The 21,056-nt window shown below is 45.3% G+C and overlaps 1 protein-coding gene across 1 annotated transcript in view; it reads left to right on the forward strand.

Annotated features, from left to right (window-relative positions):
* The first annotated feature begins 171 nt into the window (after window positions 1–171).
* The window catches only part of HS2ST1 (heparan sulfate 2-O-sulfotransferase 1), a 115,450-nt gene continuing 94,565 nt past the window's right edge, over window positions 172–21,056 (forward strand). Inside the window, exon 1 of the mRNA XM_044301794.1 lies at window positions 172–526. Within this exon, the coding sequence (XP_044157729.1) occupies window positions 403–526 (124 nt within the window). The 5' untranslated portion in view covers window positions 172–402. The remainder of the gene's footprint in view (window positions 527–21,056) is intronic.

Below are 21,056 nucleotides of genomic sequence, written 5' to 3' on the forward strand. Positions count from 1 at the left end.
GGCAGTTATCAGGACAGCTATTTGTCAGGTCCCCTGTGTATTGGAGACTGCGCCCAATGGGAGAGAAGCGTCAGCCAATGGTATGGCCAGAAAGGGCCCTGGGCTCGGTTGCTTAGCAACCAGTCACAACGGAGGAAGGTTGTCTACGTCATGCGTTGGGGGCGTGGTAAAGTGACGTCAGACGCAATGGGCCGGCGCTGCTGCTGCGGCTAGAGCTGGAGGAGCGCAGGAGAGTCAGTGTACATCCAGTGTGAGCGGATCACGTTGGAGCCGCAGCTTGTTGTGGCGCCCTCCTCCTCCGCGGAACGAGCCCGGCCGCCGGGTGTTTCTGTACGCCGCGGGGGGCAGTGCCTCTTGCCGCAACCCCCCGATGCCCACGTTATGTCGCCATAGATTAGGTTGATGGGTCTCCTAAGGATTATGATGCCGCCCAAGTTGCAGCTGTTGGCGGTGCTGACCTTCGGGGTCGCGATGCTCTTCTTGGAGAACCAGATCCAGAAGCTGGAGGATTCCCGGGGAAAGCTCGGTAAGCGGCGGTCCTCCGGGGGGAGGGGGGGTCTGCTCATGTCATGCCGCCTGTGGCCCTGGCAGACGGCGGCCAGCCCGGGGGTCACGTGTCTGCAGGTGAAGGGGGGCCTGAGACCGAACCCCAGTGAGAGGCATTGGCCGGCGCCAGCCTATACCACCGCTGCGATCGTGCTGTCTGGCTGATAACAGAGGGCACTAGGCTGGCTCCTGCTGGGCAGCACACGGAGGGCACGGGGGCTGTCAACAGGTGATGTGGGAAGGATTGTGCGGATCCTCTGCTACATTGTTGCACTTTGCTGTGAAGGGATCTGTGTGCAGCTACAATGTAGGTCAGGCACCTTGGTGCCCCTGTTTGATCTGGGGCTACAGATGGTGGTAGAATACCCCTTTAATTCTCCTGGCACAGGGCTGCCTCTGGTTGTACTTATTACTGCCAACTTCCCTGGGCTCCTGAATGGCACATAGCCAGGATGGCCGGGGAAGTGTGGTGGTGGCTTCAGATGTCGCCCAGCTTTCCTGAAAAGGGGCTGCATAGAATATGCAATAACTTAAAGGGGTTGTCTGTTAGAAGGGTCCCGATCACAGGAGGTTCTGCTGCCAGGACCCCCAGTGATCAGCTGTAATCTTAGAGGGGGGACCTTTCAGTAGCTCCACCACAGAAGAAATCAAGCTTTAGGCTTTCTTCACATGTCAGTGTTTGCTCAGTGATTTCCATCAGTGATTGCGAGCTAAAACCAGAAGCCTCCACAGACATAAGGTCTGAGGGGAAGATCTGCACCTGCTCTGTGTTTAGAGTTGCACCTGGTTTTGGCTCAAAATCGCTGATGGAAATCACTGACCAAACACTGATGTGTGAATGAGGCTTTACATGGTTTATTTATTAATTTTATGCACTTATATAGCGCTGACATATCATTAGCATCAAGCTGTCCCCAACGGGGCTCACAATCTAAGGTCCCGATCAGTATGTGTTTGGAGTGTGGGAGGAAACCGGTGGAAGCCCTCGCAAACACGGGGAGAACATACAAACTCCATGACATGTTGTCCTTGGTCGGATTCTAACCCAGGACCCCAGCGCTACCCACTGAGCCTTTCTGCCGGACCCAGGCCGGGTTCACATCACCATTTAATTTTTTCATTTACATTCTTCTGATCCATCAGAAGAAGAAAAAAAAAAAAGGATCCTGTAACAATAAAGGATCCTGAGTATCCGTTATGCACATTTTGCATCCTTTTTAGCCTTTTCTATCTGAGATTCGTTATCTACTGCATGCAGGACTTTTCTTTTCTTTTTTTTAATAAAAATAAACGGATCTCGGGCAGAAATGGCTAAAATGGATGCTTAAAGCACAGAATGCCTTTTTCGGATCAGAAGAACGGAAAATGAAATGGTTCTGTGAATCCAGCCTTACCTGCCCCCCCCCCCCCCCCACTAGGTTCCGGCTTCTTCTGTCCCCGCTGATAAACTTCCTGTTTGGGGGGGGGGGGGTTAGTGTCACGTGGCTCTTGCAGCCAATGACTGGCCTCAGCAGTAACGTGTCCCCTCTGTGTCATGTAACCCACTGACGTGGCGCATGGGTAGACCTGACACTGCTGCTCTTGATTCCTCAGATTCTCTAATGTGTTTTTAAAAAGTGGTTTTCCCAACCAGATGACCCATCTAACAAAAGCGAAAATTCCATATTTCTTTTTATCTTCTTTTTGTTTCTTTTATTTTTAGTCAAATTTTCATAAAGTGGAGGTTTTGTGACTGCAGATGTCTAGACGGCACGTGGATCTGACCCTTTTTATTTTTTGCTGCCCCGGTATGTGGCCCAGGGCTCTCTTTGTCACTGGACCCAGGACACATTAGTGGGTTTAGCGCACACGTCGGTGGTAACGTCGGTGTGCTCGCCCGCAGAGATCCTCATTGTCCATGCTGTATGGCTCCCTCCATCATCAGTGTTAAATCTGATTTTAAAAAAATACAGCGTTTGGTTCAGAGTGAATTCAGTGGTGGATGGCGGTGAGAGAGAGATCTCCGTCATAAAGTAGCGTCTGGCCGATAGGATAGCCGCCTGTGCTGCTGACCCCCTCTACGTGTGGGTTTCATCATGGGCCCTGTTGCCCCCTCTATAGGGGCTGTCCAAAGGCACAAAAAGCAAATATGCATATATACAAAGTTCAGTTTTCTCAGAAATAAAGCCACAGATGGGGATGGGACCCAGACGGCTAGCTTCTGCTGAACTGCGCACACGTTTCACCGCCATGGTTCTTGTGACAGAAACCCTTTAAATAGAAACCAGTTGGTAAGTGCTTTATTTGAGTAAGGATGCTTTCACATTGCCTCGTATGGTCCATGACGTGTGGTCCACGTGGTGGTCATGTTTCGTGGACTAACTCCAGGGTTATAGTGATCCATGATGCTGTGAGTTCCAGGCCGACTGTGGGTCTGTTGTCCCATACTCAAATAATGCTGTGAGTATGGGACAGTAGACCAGCAGTTGGGCTGGAGAGCATTGTAGACTACTGGTGCCGTAAGTTCTTCTTGCATGAGCCACAATCAGTTTGGGTAATGTGGCCATCACCTTGACCGCACACAGTCAATGGCTATGTTTGCCACCTTCCATCAGACATGTATGTAAGGAGTATACTCCAACGTATACCATCTGTATAGCCTTAGTGACATATGTCCGCCCAACAGAGGCCAACAGGATAGTCTTTTAGTCTTTCAGCCACCATTGGGGACAGCCTTTCGCCCCCCCTCCCGTTGGGGACAGCCTTTCGCCCCCCCCTCCCGTTGGGGACAGCCTTTCGCCCCCCCCTCCCGTTGGGGACAGCCTTTCGCCTTCCCCGTTGGGGACAGCCTTCCTTTCGCGGCGCCCCCCCCCCCCCCACCTTGGGGACAGCCTTTCGGCCCCCCCTTCCCCGTTGGGGGACAGCCTTTCGCCTTCCTTTCACCCCCCCCACCACCTTGGGGACAGCCTTTCGGCCCCCCCTTCCCCGTTGGGGACAACCTTTCCCCTTCCCCGTTGGGGACAGCCTTTTCGGCCCCCATTGGGTGCATGGTGGTCTATGGATACAACTGTTGAATGCACCAGGGGCTTTTCTGGTCAACACTGGCCACCATTTAGAGTTTAAGCAGTAGCCATTGCTTGTGGGACTTGTTTGGCCCATAGAGGGGAATCCCGAGTTGGAGGATCACCTTTGCAACTTACTTGTGCCTTATGACATAATGACGGGGGGTGTACTGATGGGGCAACCCCTCTAAGACAAAAATGAACACGTTGAAAATGTAAGATGCGGTTTAAGTATGCGGTCATAATTTCCTTCCGCACGTTTTCATACTTTACCCCTTTTAAGTTAAAATTGATGGATAATAATTTTTTTCAGCCATTTTCCATAATAGTAATTGTGTCTGATCCACTCTTTGGTGCTCCGCTCTAAGTTCCTCTGGGTTTCATTACCAAATTGATTATGAATCTATTGCCTTATCGGGGTACTTTCACACTAGCGTTATTCTTTTGCGGTATTGAGTTCTGTCCTAGGGGCTCCACACCAGAAAAAAAAAACGCTTCAGTTTTATCCTAATGCGTTCTGGATGGAGAGCAATCCGTTCAGTATGCATCAGGATGTCTTCTGTTCAGTCCCTCTTACGGTATTTGGCCGGAGAAAATACCGCAGAATGCTGCGGTATTTTCTCCGGGCCAAAATTCCAGAACACTTGCCGGCATTAATTTCCATTGAAATGTATTAATGCCGGATCCGGTACCTAGTGTTCCGGCAAAACTGATCTGGTTTCAGATCAGACCTTTTAAAAATGAGATAAAAATAAATACCAGATCCGTTTTTCCAGATGACACCGGAGAGACAGATCCGGAATTTCAATGCATTTGTTAGACAGATCTGCATGCGTCTACAAATGATATCCGTTTGCTTACAGATTTCCGAATCCGGCAGGCGGTTCCGGCAACGGAACTGCCTGCCTGATCCTCACAACACAAGTGTGAAAGTACCCTTAGAACAGCCTTTCTAATCAATGAACTGATTAAAAACAGCGAAGGGGCAGGGAAGGGGGCGTGGTTACCGTGACTTGAAGCAAGGAGGCCGCTGCCCCCTTGACTTCCAGCATGACTAGAGAAGCGCGTCGGCCCGGCAGAGGATGAAAGAACGTTTTCTGAGCTTTAGCCGCATCGGCCTTCAGGAAGAAAATTATCGTCGGAAACACGCTGCTGGCTACTGTCAGGTACTGCTGGTGCCTTGGGATGGTTTTTGAAGGTGACAGGTTTCCTTTAAGACAGACTGGTGGCTAGGAAGCTAGCATCTGACCACAGAGACTGGTTGTTAGGCAATGAATGCCTAGCAACCAGGCAGATGTGATACAATTCATTGGTTGGTACTGTGCTGCCATCAGAGTGGTTGCTAGAAAGTCAATGTCTGATAACACCATGGAGGAGACTGGTCGTTAGGCAGTTTATGCCTAGCAACGGAACGGTCAGTTGTGATACAGCTGTTCAGCTCATTAATGGGTTGGTCCTCTGTCACCATCGCTGTTTGCTAGATAGCCACTGTCTGATAGCACCATGGAAGAGACTGGTCGTTAGGCAGTGTATGCCTAGCAACAGGGCAGAAGAGCATGAGAAAAGGCGCACTTATGCAGTACCATTACTTATCTCTGGCTGTAGCACTGAGGTCCTGATTAGAAAGGGTTAAACATTGATAAGCTTGTGCTCAATTAACTTCTGTATTGATTAAGAGTCCAAGACATTAGAAATCCTCTGCTATAACAGAAGGGAGTACAGTGTGACGACGAGGAATCGGCGGCAGAACTTCTACACGGCCGCTATTGATTAATGCGCCTAATCTGCGGCATCTGTAATTTTCGTTTGGCTCCTCAGCTATGTCTAATTTCTGTAAAAGCTACAGGAATAGCAGCTCGTGTAACGGCGGGTAATAACGGTGTCCAGAGAAATTCACTTTCTGCTCAGTCCATTGTCAGGATCGGAACCTTTCATGTGGTCTTAGGGCGAGTCCATGGCGGCTGGCAGCGAGGTCTGAGAGGGTTGTTAAAGCAGTGTATTAGCCGCCACAAGACTCCTAACTGAATTATTCTATGTAATGTGGGAAATGTGAGCGTCCCCAAAGGCAATAAAAAGCAGCGTAAAGTGCGAGGACGTAAATTCACTCTGTTTAGTGCCGTATTTGGTTATACAAGTGGAAAATGGTGCTGATTTGTGTCTGAGATGTGATCTGTCGCCTGACTTGGATTTCGTATCACAAATTAATATGTTGTACTGGAAAATGGAAACTACGGAGAACTGAAAATAAAGTAATTAATATTTCAAGAAACCGCTAACAAAGAACTAAAATATCCACTGTTTCACGCCACAGGGGCAGCATGGTCACGTCTTCGTGACTAAAAGCGGTGTTTTTGTGTTGCCGTGTGAAGTGCCTGAAATGTACTATGTATTTAAAGCTTGGGTATTTGGCTTTTGAAGTCTTATAGGTGGCACCTATGAAGTAAATATGGTGGCTAGTATCGGTGGCCATTGCTAATGAATATTTTTTTTATTTATTTTTTACCAATAGTAATACAATCTCATTTGACTTACTACATGTAAATGATAATTGCCATTTAATCGACTAAACTGATAAGGGGCGTTGAGGGTCTTGGTAATAAGTAAAATAATTTAAATTTCCAGACTATAAGACACACCCGACAGAATTAGAAGCATAAAAGTAGAAAATATTTTTACAATATATATCCTATGGGTGATATACAGTTGATATGGCACAGACACAGTACATAAGCCGTTTTTCACACGTCCTCTCTGCGTTCAGGAAAAATTGTAGCATCTTCTATATTGCATGTTTTTCACACAGCTCTGGCTCCATAGAAGTGATTGGGGTTTGCATGAAAAACGGAAGGTATCCGAATGTTTTATTTTTAAACATTTTTTTCCACATTTTTTGTGGTCTGAGCATGGGGAAGAGACATAACATTACATGGTGACCTCTTTCATCTTTTTAGTTACAGATCTGCTAAATTTCAGGCTTGTCTTCTGCCATCCAAGATGGCCGCACTGCTTCTCAGACTACCTGATGCACCATGGGCGGCAGTAGCCCAAGATACTTCCTACTTGTCCAACCCTAAACTTGGATTGGCCAGCATTGTTCACGTGAGCTACAAAAATGCACAATGTGCATCAGGCAATCTGAGAAGTGGTGTAGCCATCTTGGAAGGCAGAAGAGGAGCCTGGGAACTGGCCGATCTGCCGCTAAAAAGAGGACAAGGAGGTCACCAGGTAAGTGTTCTGTTCATTCTCCAGTAAATGCAAATTTAACCCAGAGCCTCACTTTAAATAACATTAACGCGTATGAAATTGGGTTTCGGGCGGGATACTATATCTCTTATGGAAAGTGCCTAAACAGCGTGAAGAGTCTTATTGGCCAGGCAACATTCCTCTGGAACTCTGGGAAGAGGGTACGCAAGTGAGCTCTTAGCAAGCTGTCGCTATCCTGTAAGTCAGTGTTTAACCTTTAAAAGAGGCCTTGAGACTTGACTTGGATAAAATGGCTTCTCATCCCCCTTCCCTTAATTCACATCTCCCCCCATCCCCAGGTTTTCAACTGTGCTATGTAAGCATTTTGGATATCTGCAGTCAACTCAGGCCACCATGTTGTTTTAGGTTTTATTTCTACTTCCCAGTGGCTACACATGTGCCTAATAATTTATTTTGCTCGCTAGTATCTTCATCTTTATTAGGCTTCATGCACACTGTTGTACCTCTGTATCTTGGTCTCCAGCAATTGTCCCCGACATGGACATGTTTTACTACCGCGTAAGTGACCTTGGCAAAATGGACAAGAATGAGACTTCTTCTAAAATTTGCGGAATGGACCCTTGGACACGGACAGCACACAGATGACATCCGTGTGCTGTACTCATTTTTTTACCCACTTGTAGAAATGAATAGGTCTGTGTGTGATCTGCAAGAAATACGGATCGGGGGAAGACCCAAACAACTTTCGTGTGCGTAATGCCTCATTTACACGTCAGTGATTTGTGAGCCAAAACCAAAGCCTCCAAAGGCATAGGGACACTATTATTAATAATCCCCATGGCTGACGATGGATCCGCCAAAGTTATGAAGACGCGCCGGCCTCTCTCTAACTTTGGCGCATCCAGCTCCACTTCTAAATGAAAGCCAGCTTCTATGCCTAAAACAGGCACCGAAAATGATGAATGAGATGGGCCTACCGACGCTTCCCTGCCCACATCACACCCGTTGCGCCGCCATCTGAGCCTGAAATGCGCTTATTTTGGCTTATTTTAGCTTAGTAAATGACCCTCGTAAGGTCTGAGGGAAAGATCTGCCCTTGTTCTGTGTTTAGAGACGCACCTGGTTTAGGCTTCAAATCACTAATGAAAATCACTGCCGTGTGAATGAGGGATTAGACCAAACAATAAACTTCTAAAGCGCTTCAAAAACAAAGCAGAGGAACATTCATTTTTTAAATGAATCTTTCCTAAAATGTTCCTTCTTCCTGCACCTCCTCAACCACCCTATAGAAACATCATTGCTTGTAATTCTGAACATTTCCCTGAAGTGTTTGATCTGTTTGAAATAGTAATTGTGTATACAATCAAAGAGAAGGAATGTGGCCTCTTCAGGGAAGTCCTTGAGATACTTCATTCTTGGTGAGATACAAGTCTTCCTGCATCTTGTATAGCAGTGGCATATCCCACAGCACTTGAAATGAATGGATCACCTACGTTTTTTTCCCCCCATATTTTATTTTTCTTTCTTTTTACTATTTAAAGGGACTTCAGCAAATGGCATTTATCATGTAGAGAAAGTTAACACAAGGCACTTCCTAATGTATTGTGGTTGTCCATATCGCTTGCGCAGCCGTGTGCGTGAACCCTAAGGCCTCTTTCACACGGGAGTTGCAGGAAAAGGTGCGGGTGTGTTGCGGGAACATACGCGATTTTTCCGCACGAGTGCAAAATATTGTAATGCGTTTTGCACTCACGTGAGAAAAATCGTCATGTTTGGTTAGGTGCTGGGTAGATTGTATTATTTTTTTCCCTTATAACATGGTTATAAGGGAAAATAATAGCATTATGAACACAGAATGCATAGTACAATAGGGCTGGAGGGGTTAAAAATAATAATAAACTCTCCTTAATCCACTTGCTCGCGCAGCCCGGCTTCTCTTCTGTCGTCTCTTTTGCTGTGTGCAGGAAAAGGACCTGTGGTGACGTCACTCCGGTCATCACATGGTCCATCACCATGGTAAAAGATCATGTGATGACCGGAGTGACGTCACCACAGGTCCTTTTCCTGCACACAGCAAAAGAGACGACAGAAGAGAAGCCGGGCTGCACGAGCAAGTGGATTAAGGTGAGTTTAATTTTTATTTTTTTAACCCCTCCAGCGCTATTGTACTATGCATTCTGTATTAAAGGGGTTCTGCACTTTCATTTAACTGATGATCTATCCTCCGGATAGATCATCAGCTTCTGATCGGTGGGGTCCGACACCCGGGACCCCCGCCGATCAGCTGTTTGAGAAGGCAGCGGCGCTCCAGCAGCGCCGCGGCCTTCTCACTGTTTGCCGCCGGCCCACTGACGTCACGACTAGTATCAATTAGTGTGGGCGAGGCTAAGCTCTGTTCACTTGAATGGAGCTTAGCCACGCCCACGCTAGTTGATACTAGTCGTGACGTCAGTTGGCCGGCGGTAAACAGTGAGAAGGCCGCAGCGCTGCTGGAGCGCCTCTGCCTTCTCAAACAGCTGATCGGCGGGGGTCCCGGGTGTCGGACCCCCGCCGATCAGAAGCTGATGATTTATCCAGAGGATAGATCATCCGTTAAATGAAAGTGCAGAACCCCTTTAAGAATGCTATTATTTTCCCTTATAACCATGTTATAAGGGAAAATAATAATGATCAGGTCTCCATCCCGATCGTCTCCTAGCAACCGTGCGTGAAAATCGCTTTTCACGCAACCCCGTTCATTTTTATGGGGCCTGCGTTACGTGAAAAACACACAATATAGAGCATGCTGCGATTTTCACGCAACGCACAAGTGATGCGTGAAAATCGCCGCTCGTGTGCACAGCCCCATAGAAATGAATGGGTCAGGATTCAGTACGGGTGCAATGCGCTCAACTCGCGCATCGAATCCTCGCGGAATACTCGCCCGTGTGAAAGGGGCCTAAGGGCTTTGTGCCCATAAACGGCCAGTCCGCTGTATATGGGCACTGGCTGTGTGCACTCCCTGATGCGGCCTTATTGACTTGAATTGGGTCCGCGATCTGCCAGATGCGGCCAAAGATTGGTAATCTCCCATCTTTTGCAGAGCGGAGGTATGGATCAGAAGCCCATGGAAGCACTGCAAAGCGCTTCCGTGGGAGTTCGGGTCCATGCCTATGCACCATAACAGGTAAAACATGTGCTGTCTTTTGTCGTATTTTGCGGATCGCGAACTGATTCAAGTCAATGTGTCTTCATCCGTACCACGGGGAGCACACAGCCAGTGTCGGGGCATTGTGAGCCGCTATTTGCGTCCGCAGCACAGAGCCCTTACTTCCATGGGCATGACCCCTAAACCAGACACTATGGCCGTTTTTATATGAGCAAGCAGAGGACCCTCGCTTTCTTTCTTCCATATTTTTGTTTGCAGCTTCTGGTTTTCCTCTCGCGCTGCAGTAATTGCTCGAAAGCCCCTGTTTTACGCTCTCTGAATAGAAGCGGGAACGGCGTTCAGTATAATTTTAGACCTTAGTACTTCTGCTAAGAGTACAGCTGGAAGCTGCCATACACTGCACCTGCTGGGGTCGGTATATACGGATATTAGCTTTTATGTATCTTAACACAGCCCTTTTCAAAAGAAAATGTGCAAATCTGTAAAAAATAAAATAAAAAAATAAATAAAAATAAAATCATTCCACATCGAATAAACACATGCTTGTAGGAACGGTCTATGACTTGTATGTCTTTATGTGCAATGCTATGTAGATGACAGCTGTGACGTTCTGATCTACCTGGGTGTTCTGCCTAAAAGTGCGATAAAGGAATATACATGTGAAACATCAGAAAGTTGTCTGCCTCAAGTCGTAACCCTCATAAACTATATCGTCCGGCATTTTCTTGGAGAACCGAACCCTGTGATTCCCAGAATCCCTTTAGAACTAAGATTCCTGTTGCTTGGACTCTCCTGCCCGTCTTCAGAAGTTCGTGAAGAATTGTCCATACTGTGCTGCTTATGCCATGCTGTGCACATATCCGTAAATCCCTAATATGGAGCCTACATATGTGCCCGACTGTGCCTCTGTAAATTTGACAGTGGAGGCCCCCATGGTTTGATGGATTCTGTAAGGGGGGGGGGGGGGGGGGAATTGTCATACCCCGTTATGGAATGGTTCTTCCATAAAACCACTAAGGGACATGAAAACCCCACATATTTAATTTACTTATTCCGCAGCGCTTTACAGACATTATCATCACTTACTGTGCCCAATGGGGTTCACAGTCTAAATTCCCTATCAGTATGTCTTTTTGTGTGGAAGGAAACCCACCAGGCTACCCAGTATAGACTTCAAATGTTGAACCAGATACAGAGCGGTTAATGTTCATTCAAAACCTCTTCATTCCAAGAATCAAAACTTTTTGCTTAAAGGGAATGTTTCAACTGAAAATGATCTGTTTAAATCAATGTTAGAGGTCTTTTTGGGTTTAGCGGTATGTTGCTAAATTTTATACTCTCAATGCCATGCATTTTCTTCTTCCACCAGAGCCCATCCCTTATTCACTTTCACAGTCTATAAAAAGAACATCTGTACCTTTTTTTTGTTTGAAGTAAAGGTGCGGTCATATCTGAACTATGAAGAATAGAAATCTGGACAACTCCTTTTGTCCCAGGACAGAACCTTGGAAGAACCAGCTTGGTCACCAGTGGCCTCCTTACCATGAACTGATCGGTCTTTGTTTGAGCAAAGTTAACTCAAGAACCATGTTTTTCTCTGTGTTTCTAGTGTTTAGGCCACTCCAAAGACCAACATCAATCTCTCATTCCAGTGTCCCTATTATTTTGATTTAAGGCTGTTTCTACAGCCAGAATAAACCACCCGTTAATTTGCTAGATCAAACTTGGATCACCATTGAACATTTTGAAGAGCAGTTCAATAGAAACATGGGGTGGTAGGTCCCAGATGTTTCAGGAATGGTATGAATGCTAAACTGCCTCGGGGTTAAGCCAACTGTGGATTCTGTCGCAGTTGTTCACTCTGTAAGGCCGAATGCACACGGCCGTGTTTCGCAGCTGAGAGCGGTCCGTGGTATGCCGGGCTGGATTCCTGTTCAGAGCAGGAGCGCACGGCGTCATTGGTTGGTATGACGCCGTGCGCTTCATGCCTCCGCTGCTGTACAGTAATACACTATACAAGTGTATTACTGTAGTTCAGCGGCGACATGAAGCGCACGGCGTCATAGCAACCAATGACGCCGTGCGCTCCTGCTCTGAACAGGAATCCAGCCCGGCATACCACGGACCGCTCTCGGCCGCGGAACACGGCCGTGTGCATTCGGCCTAATGCTGAGGACCTGCCCTCAGCTTAGCTCCATTGAATGGAGCTAAGGCTGTGATCACATCTCCATCAGATGATCTAGCTGCCTGATCCGGCATAAATGCCAGCAGGACAAAAAAAAAAATGCAAACGTCAGTATTTGTATGGCCAAAACCCAGCATTTATGCCGTAAAACAGCCGTACCACCGCCGGACCTCAATCTGGCAATGCAGAATCTGGTGAATGGGGCCTTAATCACGAGCAGACACATGTTGCAGATCCAAGCGTCCCTTCTTGTTGTGGTTGCAGCTTTAGACTACTTTCACACTAGCGGTTTTTGCGGATCTGTCATGGATCTGCAAAAAAAACCCCTGCTTCCGTTACAATAATACAACCATGTGCATCCGTCATGAACGGATCCGGTTGTATCATGTCTTCTATAGCCATGACGGATCCGTCTTGAACTGCATTGAAAGTTAAAGGGGGACAGATCAGTTTTCTATTGTCAGAGAATTGTGTGTCAGGACGGATCCGTTTGGCTCCGCTTCGTCAGGTTTGGTGTCGGCCTCCAGAGCGGAATGGAGACTGAACGGAGGCAAACTGATGCATTCTGAGCAGATCCTTTTCCATTCAGAATGCATTAGGGCAAAACTGATCCGTTTTGGACCGCCTGTGAGATAGATCCCTGAACGGATCTCGGAAACTGAAAGCCAAAATGCTAATATGAAAGTAGCCTCAAACCACAGGCTCAAGTGCTGCACTGCTGCCTCCCTTTGAAAGCAATGAGAGGCAGACACCACACGACTGCTGCCAAAATCCACCATGAGGACGAGCCCTTAAGTTGGTGCCACACTTGATGCAGTTTTTTTGAGTCAAAACCTGAAGTCAGTTGGAGGGAATAAGAAGTATAAAGGAAGGACTTGCACTTCTCCTTACTGCTGGATCTACTTTTGGCTTTAGCTGAATTTTTTTTAATCAAAATTGGGGTCCACCAATCTTGTGTGTTTGGTGGCTTCCTGGCTCTCCACTGATGGCAGATATAGGAAAAAGAAGGTTTGGGTATGTTGGATTTAATTGTGCCCGATCCTTTGTTCTCTAGGAGAGAAGCATCTCCCCATTCAAAATACATCTACACTTGGCCAAGTGTGCATGCATATGTATGTAGGGGGCTGTCGGGAGGAGCAATTGTCAGCCAAGTGAGTGCTCGGCTAGGGGTACTTTCACACTAGCGTTTTTTCTTTTCCGGCATGGAGTTCCGTCCTAGGGGCTCTATACTGGAAAAGAACTGATCAGTTTTATACTAATGCGTTCTGAATGGAGAGCAATCCGTTCAGGATGTCTTCAGTTCAGTCTTTTTTGACTGGTCAGGACAGAGAGAAAACCGCAGCATTCTATGGTTTTATCTCCGGCTCAAAAAACGGAACACTTGCCTGAATGCATTTTTTTCCCATAGGAATGTATTCATGCCAGATCCGGCATTCAAAATACCGGAATGCTGGATCCATCCTTCCTGCGCAGACCGAAAAAAAAGTGAAAAAAATAAATGCCGGATCTGTTTTTCCGGATGACACCGGAAAGACAGATCCGGCATTTCAATGCATTTGTAATACAGATCCGGCATTTTTCAGACTGATCAGGATCCTGATCAGTCTTACAAATGCCATCAGTTGGCATACGTTTTGCCGGATCACTCTGCCGCAAGTGTGAAAGTAGCCTAAGAATGGCAGTGTATAGCCAGCATTATGGTCCAGTCAAACTTCAGTTTTTACAGCATTTTTCCTATTTTCATAGTATGCAATCTTCTACAGGTTCTTTTATTCCTGAAGTGATCAATACTCAACCAGTTGGGTGCCATGAAAGAGACTTCATTTCCATATTGATCTTGTAGGTTTGTCAGCGATTAGGTCTTTGTGAACATGGTCAAAGAAAATGATTCTGACGAGCTTTCTGTATCTGCAATTTGTCCGTTCACTGTGATCAGCGGCAAGTTAATGGTGGGGAGAAATTGAGACAATCATCATTATGTGAAATTTGCGCTGTGTTCTTGTGCTTATTTTTAACTTTGTTTCTTGGTCAGCCCGTGCTTGTTTCAGTAGCTTCACATAGTATTATTCATCTCCTCTTTATTTTAATCAAGGGTCTCGTTATCTTTGAAAGGTCATCACCAAATAGGAATAAAAATGTCAATATAGAACTGTAATTTATATTCTGCAATCAACATGAGTTGTAAATAGGAGGTAATTAAATGGTTGCAAGGCGTTGTAGGTGTACTGCAGACCTCCAGCTTATGGAAAAGTGCTCCACTGACGAGCACACCATGCAATACTTTTATTATTGTCACCGTCAACAATTTTATTGTGTCTGAGGCTCATATTGAAAATAAGGACGCTTTGCTCATGTACTTGTCTTACCATCTGATTTTGGTCATTTAGATGTTTGGTAAAAAAATTCTGCGGCATCTGCAGTGTCTGCTAGGTCTTTTTTTTCAACCGTATGAAGTCCATCAAGATCAACCATGAGATGGGAGGGGGGTGGAGAATTAAAGGGGTTTTCCGGGAATTAAGAAAATTTTAATTCAAATACTTAAATATTACTTTATTATAACTATATTCTCATACCTTTCATTAGTTAAAATGGCTCATTTATCTAGGGAGCAATCGCAAGGCGAAATAAAATTGTCCTGCTGTGTGATTAGGACAGGTTTTGTGTGTACTTATAGGGCGGCGGCCATTTCGTTTCTCCTAATGAGCCATTATAACTAATGAAAGGTATTTGAGAATATATTGTATAATAAAGTAATATTTAAGTATTTTAATTTTCTTAATTTCTGGAGAAGCCCTTTAAGGGAAGGGGGAATGAGACCCAGAATTCTACACATTTAAATGGGTCTAGGAAATCAAGACTTTTTTTTTTTCTTTAACCGTCCGTCCACTGTTCCTTGTGTGACCACGTCCTGAGGTAGACCATTCCACAGATTCACAGTTCTTACAGTAAAGAAGTGTGGATACCTCTGGAGACAGATTTTTATTTTTCTCCAGTCAGAGGCAGTTCCCCCTTGTTTAAGTTAATCATGCCTCCCCTTAGACTCCTCTTCTCAAGGCTAAATACATTTCATTCTTTTAGTCTGTCCTCTTAACTAAGACACCCCTTGCTCCTTATCAGTTTAGTCGCTCTCCTTTTTGTACTTTATCCAGCTCCAGGGCATACTTTCTCTGGGCTGGTGCCCAGAACTGAACTGCATATTCCAGATGAGGCCACACCAACGCTTTGTAAAGTGTTAGTCCATGCCTCTTTTAATGCATGACAATATCCTGGTGGCCTTAGAAGCAGCTGATTGACATTGTATGCTATAATTTAATCTACCATCTACAAGGACACCAAAATACTTCTCTAGAAGTGACTCTCCCAGTGTTACATCCCCTAGGTACAGTGATAACCAGTGAAAGTGGATAAATATATTTTTGCATCTTGGTAGTAATAATCTTTGTGCATCATATGTCCTAGGGCAGTGATGGCTAACCTTGGCACTCCAGCTGTGGTGAAACTACGACTCCCAGCGTGCTCCATTTATTTCTACAGAGTTGTGAGAGCAGCCAAGCAAGGGGAGCATCTTGGGAGTTGTAGTTTTACCACAGCTGGAGTGCCAAGGTTAGCCATCACTGCCCTAGGACATATGATGCACAAAGATTATTACTACCAAGATGCAAAAATATATTTATCCACCTTCATCCGACTCTCATCTGCTAAGTTGATGCCCAATCACTCAGCATGTCCAAGTCAGCTTGTAGTTTATGGACATCTTCCATAGACTGCACAGTACTACATAATCTGCAAATATAGAAATGGTGCTATTAGTCCCATCCTCGATATAATTAATAAATAATAGAGGACCCAGCACTGAACCTTGGGGTGCACCGCTTATAACCCAGGACCATTCTGAACAGGAATCATTGACCACAGCTCTCTAGACACGGTCCTTCAGCCAGTTTTCAATTCACTTACACTGAACAAAAATATAAACTCAACACTTTCGGTTTTGCTCCCATTTTGCATGAGCTGAACTCAAAGATCTGAAACCTTTTCTACATCCACAAAAGACCCATTACTCTCAAATATTCACTGTCCAGGTGGCTAGTCTCAGACGATCATGGAGGTGAACATGCTGGATGTGGAGGTCCTGGGCAGTTGTGAGGCCGGTTAGATGTACTGCCAAAATTCTCAGAAACTCCTTTGCAGACGGCTTATGGTAGAGAAGTGAACATTCATTGCACGGACAACAGCTCTGGTAGACATTCCTGCAGTCAGCATGCCAATTGCACGCTCCCTCAAACGTTGCGACATCTGTGGCATTGTGCTGTGTGATGAAACTTGATATGCCACACCTGTGAGGTGGGATGGATTATCTCAGCAAAGAAGTGCTCACTAACACAGATTTAGACAGATTTGTGAATAGTATTTGAGAGTAATGGGTCTTTTGTGTATGTAGAAAATGTTTCAGATCTTTGAGTTCAGCTCATGCAAAATGGGAGCAAAATCGAAAGTGCTGCATTTATAGTTTTGTTCAGTATATAAAACTATTCCTAGCGCGATCTGTAGATGTGCAGTTTTGCAGGGTGTAGAAACTGATGCATGCAAAGTCCTGAATGGCCACCTCATCTGTATTGAATACCTGTGTTTTATGGTCGAATGCTTAATTTATATAATATTTTTTTATTTTTTTTTGTGGGACAACCCCTTTACTACATTCATAAATAATATTTTTGCAGTGTTTGCTGTTTTCTTTGGGAAGTCCAGTCTTTCCCTTGGGTTAAGGCCTAACTAGGTTCAGGTGGGGGCGCTGTTCCATTGCGGTCTATAGAATATATCTTTGTGAAAGCTAGTACTGCAGGATACTTGTGACTACATTGCAGAGAGGCTCAGTATTGCATTTTATGATATAATCCCGTATCATAACTATTAAAGAAGAAGAGCACTAAAGCAGACATTCTCTTTATTAGATGTCATACTTTAGTTAATGTCGTGCATGAATCAGTGGATAAAAGAACGCTAGCTGCAGTAGACTTTGCATAAAGGTTTACTTACAGTTGTAAATCTGCACGTTGATGTAACTATCCACCAACGGACGTAAATCTCAGAGAAAGAAAATTGCACAACTAGAAAAGTTGATTAAATAGATTGATTCACATGAAGACTTTCTGCCGAGTATTGAAAGGATGTTGATTTAAATCCACAACTCCTGAGAAGATGGCTATGTCTTGTTAGGATGCATTGCTGGAAGACTTGTCAGATATGGCTTATTGAATATCACCTCCTAAAGGAAATGCCAATAAAGACTTCAAGTGTTTTCATACTTGTAGCTGAGCTGCGTATAAATATCATGAGAGGGAAGTAAGATGTCAGCCGGCTTAGACGCTTATGGGAGAATTTATCATGAGTAAGGGCTGATTCACATAACCGTGCTTGATCCAGGAAACACGGTCTATGTGTTGGCCTCGTCTCCCATCCCCGAACTGACTACATTGTAGTGTTTTATGATACAGCCACTTCCTATCGCTTCGGGGGTCTATTGTACTGTGTTCACATGATGATGTGAGTACAGTACAATAGCCCCACGATCAAATAGTAACTGACTGCCATAAAATACTATGACGCAGTCAGTTCGGGGCTGGGAGAGGTGGCCAACACATGGACTGTGTTTCCCGAGTACAGTCATGTGAATGAGCTCTAATATTAGAAGCTAGTTTGGGCTGAGTTTGCGTTGGCGTGCTATGCACCAAATTTATTAAATGTCATTCGTAGTATGTTAAATTTTTGCATCTTTAAAGCAGTTTACCAGGAGTAAAGTATCAATGACCTATCCTTGGGTTAGATCATCAATATCTGACTGGTGGAGGTCCTACTCCTGGCAACCTCACGATCAGCTGTTTGAGGAAGCCACGGCCTCCTCCTAACATACCAATGTTCATTGTATTGCCGCCTATTCAGTTTACTGAGCTGTGCCTAGGCCATGTGACAATGAATGGTTACATGGCCTAGGCACCATGACCTTCCAACGCCTGATCGGCATGAGTGCCAGAAGTTGAACCCCCACCAATAAAATATTGATGACGAGGAGTGCACCTTGTCATAAATTTGATGTATCATCTGGCAGTGGGCTTAGGTGCCTTAAATAGGAGCAGCCAGCCATAGGCTGGGGAAGAATTGGGGTGTGCGCGCAGGCGCTTTAAGAGCCTGGAAGCGTGTGCGCTCTATGGGTCAGGGGGAGAGCAGCATGGGCAGAGAAGCTCAGGCTGCAACAGAAGGACGAGACTGCAGCGGCCAGGCCTACAGCATTTGAGGAAGAGGAGAGGCAGCAGGTCAGGTCCGCCAAACAAGATAAGGGGGAGGGGCGAGTGAATGACTCCTGTGCCTGCCTGGAGGAGCGGGATGGCGGCGTGCACAGGCTTCCATGGTAACTGATACAATCGGGTTTGAAAAACAGATTGAGAGTATCAGTCAAGCGGCTGGATGTGTGTCTTACGGGCGAACTGAAGTCTGAATTTTTTTTCATGAAATTCTCTATTGCGTCTTTAAATAGAAATATCTCTCTAATGAATAGCGCGTCGCATTGCCAGGAATAGCCGCTTATCTGCCAGTTTACATGATGGCAGGAAAGCCTCGGGGACCACGGCTACTATATGGGAAATCATGAATGATAAGAAGTCGCGGCCGTGAATTTAGAAGAGTCCTCTGGGAGAAGGTCCCTGGGAAATGGCCACTTTTTATGCAATCTCATTAACTTTCCAAATACAATAACTATGATGCCTCACCGCCTTCTTGTTAGCTCGGGCCATTGATTCAAGATATTAAGGCAATAACTCTATACTGTGTAATATTATCCTTTTGTTTTGTGTGTGTGTGTGGCTTTATTTATTTTTTTTTTTTTTTTGGGTTTTTTAGTCTTTGGATGCAATGCTGCAGTATCCATCTCCAGGCTGGATGGATGGAGTTGTGTCGTTCCGATGCTGAGGCTGCTCCAGCACAGATGACCGGCAGAGACCCTAACTGATCTGATATTGATGGCCTATCCTGAGGATGTGGTAAATGTGTGCACAGACCGTCACCATTGCCACCAGGAAGATGACGTCAACAGTAGATGGGAAGTGGCAGGGAGGAAACGGCAGTTATTGAGCGCAATAACTGGCAACCTGCATTCATGTTGCCCGTCCAATGAGTGACAGGGGGAACCCCCCCCCCCCATCAAACACCTTTTAGATGCCATGTTTTCTATTGAATGTTGCATCTAAGGGTTGAAAATCTATGGTACCTCTTATCTGCACCAGGTAGTGCCCATTATTCAGGACAGACATACTCAACCTTTGGTCATCAACAGCTTAAACGCACCATTGTTCTTGAGATCATTCATTCAAGCCCCTCCAGATAGAATTTTTGTTTGTCGTCGGCTCATCCCCGTTTACTTGGTAAGACGTTCTGCCAACCTTGGTTCTTATGCCCACGTAAAAGATGTGACAGGTTTTTCAGGTGGACGCTGGGCATGTTTACACAGGGCAATGATCTGAAATCAGCATTTTTTGGCCGATGATCGGCCCGTGTTATTCCCACAGCGCTCGTCTACAATATTGAGAACTGCACCGAATATAGTATCTTGGCAGGTATCTCAGAGTTGGAGAGCCATGTCTTCAGTTTCCAAGTAACTGCCTTCTAGAAGCGACTGTGACGGCCTCAGCCGAACGCCAAATAGATTTTCAAGCCCAATGAAGTGCTAGTTCAGATGTACTGTTTTTTGGCAAGCCGAGCACCATAAATCCCCTTATGTATGGCAGAAATACCGTCCTCCCCTTCATCCATTACAGCAATCTAAACTGTAATCCAGTAAACGAGAACCGTACGGATGTGAATGTGCCTGTTCTTCGAGCGGGAACACAAAAAGTTTACTCCGAAATAACAGAATTACGACGACCTGCATTTTCATGGCTGCAAATCTCCACAGAATGATGATTTACAGTTATGGATCTCGTGGACCTTCTGCTCCTGAGAGTCGGAAGCTGATTTCCATAATGAGGTAAGCAGACGTTGACTTGCAGGTTGAAGGAAATTTGAATATACCAATATAAATTTTACTGACGGATGAATTTTTGTAAACCGTAGGCAGATTGCATTTGTTTTAATGCAAACGATGTGTTCTGAATTTCTTTCGATGATCATCACTGTGGTCGGCGGTTACTCTTCCTTTTTTTTTTTTTTTTTTTTTTTTTTTTTTTTTTTTTTTTTTTTTTTCTTCTCTCCATTTTTGCACTGATCCACCACTTTATTTAATTTAATTTTTATTTTAGGGTACTTTTACACTAGCGTTTTTCTTTTCCGGTATTGAGTTCCATCCTGGGGGCTCAATATTGGGAAAAAAAACTGATCAGTTTTATCCTAATACATTCTAAATGGAGAGCAATCCGTTCAGTATGCATCAGGATGTCTTCAGTTCAGTCACTGTACGGTTTTTGGACGGAGAAAATACCGCAACATGCTGCAGTATTTTCTCCGTCCAAAATTCCGGAACACTTGCTGGAATACATTGAAATGCATTAATGCCGGATCCAGTTTGCACATGCGCAGACCTTTTTAAAAATGTAAAATAAGGATAAATACCTCGTCCGTTTTTTCAGATGACAACCGGAGAGACGGATCCTGTATTGCAATACATTTGTGAAACTGATCCGCATCCGGATCCATCTACAAATGGCATCCGTTAGCAAACAGTTTCCGGCGACGCTAGTGTGAAAGTAGCCTTAATGTGAAAAACAAAAATAATACTTGGAAGATTGAAAATCTGTTCCTGACATTTCTTAATTTAAAGGGGTTATCCAGGAAAATATATTTATGACTTATCCTTAGGATAGTTCACCAGTGTTATGACCAGCAGATGAGAACCCACTGCCCTACGTGACCAACTCCCACTGAGGGTGATGTCTAAGCACACCCC

This window comes from Bufo gargarizans, chromosome 7 (genome assembly GCF_014858855.1).
Source record: "Bufo gargarizans isolate SCDJY-AF-19 chromosome 7, ASM1485885v1, whole genome shotgun sequence".
NCBI classification, from domain to species: Eukaryota; Metazoa; Chordata; class Amphibia; order Anura; family Bufonidae; genus Bufo; species Bufo gargarizans.